Raw genomic sequence first — 8,040 nt, 5'->3', positions numbered from 1 at the left:
ACGAGTAAATTTAAACATAATAACATCATGAGATCTTGACACCTTCCCAAAGTTAGCTTCCCAAAAGGGGAAGAATGCAATAAGCCTAACAGAAAAATCATCACCACACATAATTCAGTAGTATGTTCTACCAATAGAACAAGTAACAATATAACTAATAGAGATGATCTTAAAAATAAAAAAAAAAACTCACCATCATCAACAAATAATACACAAGCATTTATAACCAAAAGAAAATAAAATAAAGAAGCAAGAAAAAAAACGGCAAATTCTATAACTAAACATCAATTAATGCAGTCTTAAAACCATATAGCACAAGGAAAAGTCATCTAACTCACAGATACAGTCCAGCAACAAAATCATTCCTCACCTTTCTAATGCTTCTTATCCTTCGATAGGCCCTTCGACACTTTACTCAAAACCTTGGCATCAAATACTGCATACTGCTTTTTAATTTCTGCCACTGCCTTCTCACCAAAGGAGTCTATTTTGTCCTCATATTTCTCATACACAATAGGCACCGTATGCAGAAGAACAAACACTGCATTTTTCAAAATGTAACAATATTATAGCAACAATTGCTCAAATTAGTTTTGATAAACACATTAATGTAGTACAGCAGAAACTCACCAAGGTAAAACAGGGAGAGGAAATTCAAGTAGCTTCCAAGAATAGAGACAACCCAAAGGCCAGCAATCACCTGAATGATACAGGATGCAGCGTTTAGTAACAAGTAGAAGGCGAAAAAACATACAGAATTCATAGAAATAAAGAACTTACGGCAAGAAACTTCTTCAAATCTCTCCCTGAAGCAATCTCCCTCAAAGCAGCAATAGAACGGTTGATCTCAAACCTTAGAGAAAGCGCAATGTTCACAGCCAGATCTTCGGGAATGCTCACATGAGGAATGTTTGGAGGAGATCTGAAAGAATGATGGTAATAAATAGTTTTCATTGTGCTCAGCTCATAAATAAATTAGGAAGATTTCAAAGAAATATATTATTTGCATATCTAACACCTAAACTTTAATTTTGACATACAAACTGTTAGATATGAATGAAAAGATGTATTTTACTTTTTTTAAAAAAATTCAAAATGATGGTCTTTTATATGTGAAATGAAATATTCGGGTTGTAGAAATGTAAAAAAAACAAAATTTTACGTGTTAAATACGTAAATTCATAGGAATTGAGTGGAATGTATGTAAATGTCCCAAATAAATTCATAGGAATAAACAAAACATTAGGCATGGCACAAATTACTTGTTGATAAACGAGGCTGCATTAGACCAGAGAAACAGGATCGCCAATGTAAGTATGAGAATATGGCCGACCAGCGTGAGAAGATGGTATTCCATCAATTCAAAAAGAACCCATATGGCAGTAGCCCCGCCTAAAACTGCAGCTGATGCCTTCTTATTCCTCCAGAGAAACAAATCCGCAGCTGATGAAAATTTATAATAAATGAATTAAATTTATACGAACATCACCGCTAATCTATAATGTGAAAACCACAATGAGACCCATTCATGAGACTATGCATAGCTAAAGAACAAAGATAAACTCAAATATATCAGAATCAAAATATCAGGAACACCAATAGTCACATAATTCCTGCTCATTGAAAGCAGATAACAAAAGAAGGGAAAAGCTAACACCTTTTATTGGTGATAGTAACCAGAGAAAATCTTTACAGATAAATAAACATGAATCCGTTTAAAAAACCTTCAATTCTCACTGTTGGGATGGTTGATCTAGGCAGAGAATATGATGAAGCGTTCCACTTTGTCTTACAACAGATTTTCGCGCAAAAAAAAAAAAAAAAAATGTCATAGCATTATCTGTTTTTACGAGAGAGAGAAAGAAATCTCTCCATTAATTCTCCATTTAAAAACTAAATGGCCCAACTATTCCCCAAGTAAGCAAATAACAATAATCCACAGATCGAAGGATGCAAACCACACAAACAACCCTTTTTTACCGAAAACCGTATGATGTTGACCTATTTGCATATTTCAAGAAGCAATCAAAACCCTAAACTTCCAAGTACTACTATTTTACACTATTGAAGCAATCAAATAACAGTTAGACGAAGCAACTGGCCGCTACCAAAGCATCCACGGATCTCAGTTCACATGAGCCCTAAAAATACCAAAATTAGAGACACACCCAAATCCCACCCATCGTATCCGATCTACTGATTTATACTTCATCAAAGCCAAAAGCCAGAAAACCATAAACCATTACAAAGCAACAAGTTAAAAAAAAAAGGAAAAAAGAGAAGATCAAAGATTCGTACACTTTCCACCACCAAGGACCTGGTGTACCGGCTTCTCCCTGCCAAAAAGACGGTAGATGTTGGGCTTAAGCGACGAATCCGATGGCTTGTTTTTTTCATCATCGGAATCGGACGACGAGGAGTCATGAACTGCGTGGATCTTCTCGGTTATCTTATCCAACAGCGTTTCATCCGAGCGCTCCGCCATCGCCGGAACCCTAAATCTAACAAATCTCCGATGAGCCTCACCTCCACTTCTCTCGATCCGAGCTTTCGATTTGAATGTTGAATAATGAAGGACTGGAGAATATAAAAGCAGACGTGACGGCGTTAACGTATAAAAGGCGCCGTCTACGTGCCATTTAACGCACGGCTTTTACTCACTCGGACCGTAACCGGTCGGGTTCGAATGTTCGAATACGACCCTGCATTTTTTCAGGACCGCGAAATGGATAATCGAGTCATGGACACGGTCTAAACCGGAATCAGTTGGGCCTGATTTTAATTCTAACATGAGTGGACCTTTGGAATCACATTTTTAATAAAATTTAGCTATTAATTTAATCTAAATCTAGCGAATGACTAAAAAAAGAGAAAATTAAATCCAACTGATTCCGGTTTAGACCCTTTTGGCCTGATTTTAATTCTTGGACTTTTGGAATCACATTTTTAATGGAATTTAGCTATTAATTTAATCTAAATCTAGTGAATGACTAAAAAAAGAGAAAATTAAATCCAACTGATTTCGGTTTAGACCCTTTATATATCCAAACACATCCGTTTTACATTTTATATTTATAACCCCAAAATATTTTACATCAATAAAAATATCACTATTTTAATTTTAAATTATATTAAAATATCCCTATTTTAAAATTTAAAAAGTGAAATATAAATTTTCATTAGTAGTTAAGAGGGCATGAATGCAAGAAAATTGAAGTTTACATATTACAATGTAAATATATAGGAATGGACTGGTATGCATATAAATCACCCTAAAATAAAAGAAAATTTATGTACATATCACGCAATTCTTATATATTTACATATCTAATACTTTAAACTTTAAATATAAATATCTAATATTTTAAATATGCATGAAAATGTGTATTTAAATACTAAAGAATTTATCATAGTGATATTTTTAATATAATATTTAAGTATTTGAGTATTATTTATATAAATATCTAATTTTAGATATTAAATGTAAAGTTATAAAAATTTGTGGGATATGCATATAAATGATTCAGAATATTTTTTTCCCCAGAAAGGTAAGCACAGAGCAGCTGCAGCTTATTGAATAATCTGCTGATAAGCTGATAAACTGATTAAAAATAATCTGTTGATAAGCTAGGTGCGGTGACTATTATAAATTTCTATTTTTTTGAAAAAGTCTGACCGCTACCAGAAAGTTGCCGCCGCATCTAGACAGATGCGGTGTGAAAACATTGTTTTCACCGTTTTGAAAATGCATAAGCTGTCAAAACGCAGTTTACCCAAACAGGTGAGGTGCATTTTCAAAACATCACCGCACCGAATAAACTATCCTGAACGGACCCTTAGTCTCTAAGGTCCCATGACCAAACAAAATTAATTGATGCCAGTTTTTTCTTTGTATTGACCTAAGTGACTTGGTGGCTAAGGTACTACCAGTTCCTCGCAGGAAAATATAGCTCATTAATTGAATAAACACAAAAAGAGTCTTCTCAACAGCTCAATTCATTAATACATTGTTTTCTTCGTAGAAGTATGATTTATTTTGCCAAGTAATATTATACTTAAAATATTACTAGCTAGAATAATTAATTGATTTTTTTTTTGTTAGTATTTAGTTTGCTACAATCTAATTGATTATTAATATCATTTTAGTTATTTTAGTAATATAATAATTTTCAAAAATACTCTCTATTGACATGAAACTCAACTCACATTGAGACTAGGAGCTCAAAATATTAAATTAAGCATAACCTATGCACAAATTTGAATGAAATGTCTTTGTGAGATAAATTAAATGATCTAATATGAGTACCTGTGAACACAGATCATACACTTAAAACAAAGTAATAAGCTTTGATACATACTCGGGGGGGGACCAAATGATCTCCAAATCTGAGAAGGTTAAGTAGTCATAAAATATCATTCGATCAAAGAAATCATCTCACTCTCAAAACATGTAAATAGACTCCCATTTTCTTCATGAAGGCGACTTGGACTTATATGAGAAGGTTGAAGGGAAATCCAAGCTCATGAGAATTCTTGAGCTTACCATTGTTCATTGCCAAACCACAGTTGTCAAGCTACCATTGTTGCACGATCGCATCCATCATCGGACCACCATTATCCATGCACCATCTTCAATACTCCACTGTCGTTGATGTTGTACCATTATAACTCAATCGCCACCATTGAACCACCACCGCAACAATCAAGCCGCCATTGCTCAGCCGCAGACACCACCAAACCACAGTTGTCCAACTACAACAGTCATCGGACCACCAACACTATCATCAGACTAACATTGGTAAATCGTTGTCATCACCATCGCGATTGTTGGATCATCACTGTCATCTTCGAACCACTATCGCCCAACCGCCATTGGACATTTATTGCCCAACCATCGCTGCACACGGTGAAACTCGCATCCGATTTATGTCACAATGCCCCTTTCATCCATCTTCAATCACAGCAATCGAGTCACTGCTAGTTTTCTAATATTTTCTACCACTATTCTAGTGAATGTCTGGTTGATAACCCTAAATTATGTAATATCAAGATTTTCTCTTGTTTATGGGCCAACAAAGCCTTTTTAACTTATATTAACATGAATGAATCATCAATTAGATCAGACCCCATAGTTTTTTGCCTTTTGGTTTTCCACATAAAAAGACCAGCTTAATGTCTTCTTTGATAGTTTGTCTTTCAGCTATTTATGGGTCAAATATACGTACGACACTAAGATGTTAATATATCACTCCAAAACTTTGAAACTCAAATAAAATAATAATGATTATGCAAGTATTTTTTTCGACCGACCAAAAAATTGATATGAAGTTGCCATAAAACATCACCAACTTAGGGATGCATAGATTTAATACTAAAAGTGGATGAAGTGTGCACTATTATTGAGTATTTCAATGTTTTAGTGCACTCTGATTTATCAAATCATAGTCTTCTTCCATATTCCCTTCTATGAGATTAGAAATTGCTCCTACATTATTGATATATGATGTTTATTGGGATATATGGGCATGGTGTTAAGTTTGCTAGCGATCATATTTTCAATAATGCTAAAATTTAGCTAATTTTGAATATTATGTAAATTTTAATCCATTTTTTCATTATATTGATTAGAATCAAAGTTTTTTAATTAAAAGAAATGTAACAATATTTAATTTATGAATTATCTACATTGAAACTAGCAGGCTCAATTTTGAGTTATTTGTGCCCGTTCCAACTTGAAATCGGCTCGATCAAGCTCGAAATCAAAACAAGATGACTCAAAGTGAGTTATTTTGATCCATTCCAGCTTGAAATTTACTCCTAGCTCATTACATTTGATTTTATTTAGCATTATATATATTTTTCTACATAACAATACTTCGTGCCGATCGAGTTGATCTCGAGCCAAGTCGAGCCGATCCTTGTACGGCTCGAAATCGGCTTGAAAATCAACCCAAATTTGGCTCATAGCTTGGCTTGTTTATTACGATCCGAGCTAAAAATCAAATCAATTTTCAAGTAATTAAAGATCTTCGAGCTAAATTTAAATACTTTTAAAAAATTAATAGAACATGTAAAAACAATTTTAATGTAATTCATTTACAATAATTTATTTTATTCCATAAATCCAGGTTTACTTCATAGATTTTAAAGCTAAATCAAATGGAAATGAATTAAAATGTACTCTATCATTCTATGTTTTTAAGAAATTATTTAAATATATTTTTTATTTATATATTTTTAAATATACATTAAATTTCTAAAATGTATTAATGAAATGCGCAGTGTAACTTCTGGGGAAAAAAAATGAATTTTCATATTTTAAGAAAATGTTTTCAAACTTTTTAAAATTCATTAAATTCATTAAATTATGTAACTAATTCAACTTAGAAATTTATTAAAAATATTATGATTATTGTATAAAAAATGTTGTTTATTTTAATTGAATTAATGCAATTTCTTCTATTTATATTTTAATATTTTAAAATTAAATAAAATGGGATTTCTGTCAACATGCCAAACAATAAATTCGGAACATCATCGTGGCTATCCTTCATTTAGTCAAAGAACACATTAAAATGATTGACAACCATATGATAGTGATTAGATAAATGTAGGCAACAAATTATTGTTAGGTTTGGGAATGGCTTGCATTGGGAAGGCTAGAATTGAGTGCATTTAATGGGGTTCTTAGGTGTCATGGACTTCCAATCAAATTGTGGGCAAGGCCTTGCAAAAGGAAGTGAGTGTGTGTGAGGTCTCTTTTTTTTAAAAGATATCTGGTATGATGATGCCATCATGATCTTTGGATTCAAAACCCTAAATCTAACATCAAATCCTATTTTTTGTAAGGCCGAAGTCATGCATTTAATAACTTTTTAATTGAATTTAAAGTCGTGTTCATAAAATTTGATAATTCAAAACTGCAAATAGATCAATTCATTGAGCTCTATGATGGTACTTAGATTCTATTGTTTAGAGGTGTGTGCCCCATCCAATTAACAGCTCAAGGTATGTTATGGTTTTGAAGGATATATTTCATAAGCCAGAGTTTTGGGTAAATTCTCAGTTGTGTCAAAAAAGTGTTGTGTTCTAAAATTTTTAAAAATTTAGGCGAGTTCAATGAAGTTTGAGTGAGTGCAATTTCATTTAAATCAAATCTTAAATTCAAAATATTAGTAATTCATATTTTCTTAAAAAAAACACAGAGATTTTGTATTCAATATACTCCCAATAGGGTTTCAATAGTGAATTTCTTTCATTGGAACACCCCTATACAATGCTATGCATATTATTTCCCTATGTAACTTCCATTAAAGGGAAATATTGGATGTTCACTCTTACAATCTATTAATTGATAAGAACTTCTATGATATACTTTTTCTATTGCAAATGAGTCTTCCTATGTTGGTTCAACTTTACAATCTTTTGATAAGTTGAACTGATATTTTGAGGACCAAAACCAATTCCCATACGTGAATGTTCCAGGATAAACTAGCTTATAATGATCTTGAGCCATTCGTTCTTGGTAGGCTTCAAGATTTTATTAAGCCTTAGACATGTCTCTTTCAATCCTTTTAGCCCCTTTAACTGTAATTTGATGTCTTTTTCAATTAAGAAGCGATAGATTAGGATTGTCGTCGCACATTATATTTGCTCACTTCAATGACACTACAACACAGGTTTTCTTCCACAACGTCAATAAAAACTTATATGCCTTCAAATACTTGCATAAAAATTCATAAGAAATTTCCCCTTCTCTCCAATTATAACTCAGGCGAGTAGGTAGTTTGTTGGAGCTGGCAATAAGTGCTGACATGAAGTCATAGAAATTGTTGCTTCGAATTCCACCAGCCAACTGCAATTTGAGAATCAAAGAGATGAGCCTAACTAATAAGAAAAGATCTCCTAGTACCAGGTTGAACCAATGTTTATGAATACAATTTAAACTCCATAGCTTCTGAGCCATAACACCAACTTTATTCTTATTTCTCTCAATTTTCTCCCAATCATAACTTTGTACAAGACCCACGATCAAATCTC

The 8,040-nt window shown here is 32.8% G+C and overlaps 1 protein-coding gene across 1 annotated transcript; it reads right to left on the bottom strand.

Annotated features, from left to right (window-relative positions):
* Nucleotides 1-254: 254 nt before the first annotated feature.
* LOC110020983 (reticulon-like protein B2) lies at nucleotides 255-2,574 on the bottom strand. The gene is made up of 5 exons (XM_020719291.1): nucleotides 2,299-2,574; nucleotides 1,263-1,443; nucleotides 781-922; nucleotides 631-700; nucleotides 255-541 (listed from the first exon to the last, which is right to left on the bottom strand). The coding sequence occupies exons 1-5, from the start codon at nucleotides 2,483-2,485 to the stop codon at nucleotides 375-377; spliced, it is 747 nt and encodes a 248-aa protein (XP_020574950.1). The 5' UTR covers nucleotides 2,486-2,574; the 3' UTR covers nucleotides 255-374.
* Between the last annotated feature and the right edge of the window lie 5,466 nt (nucleotides 2,575-8,040).

The sequence above is a fragment of the Phalaenopsis equestris genome, unplaced genomic scaffold (assembly GCF_001263595.1).
Source record: "Phalaenopsis equestris unplaced genomic scaffold, ASM126359v1 Scaffold000114, whole genome shotgun sequence".
Taxonomy (NCBI): domain Eukaryota; kingdom Viridiplantae; phylum Streptophyta; class Magnoliopsida; order Asparagales; family Orchidaceae; genus Phalaenopsis; species Phalaenopsis equestris.
The sequence above is the reverse complement of the archived record's forward strand: the minus strand, read 5'-3'. Positions and strand labels throughout refer to the sequence as shown.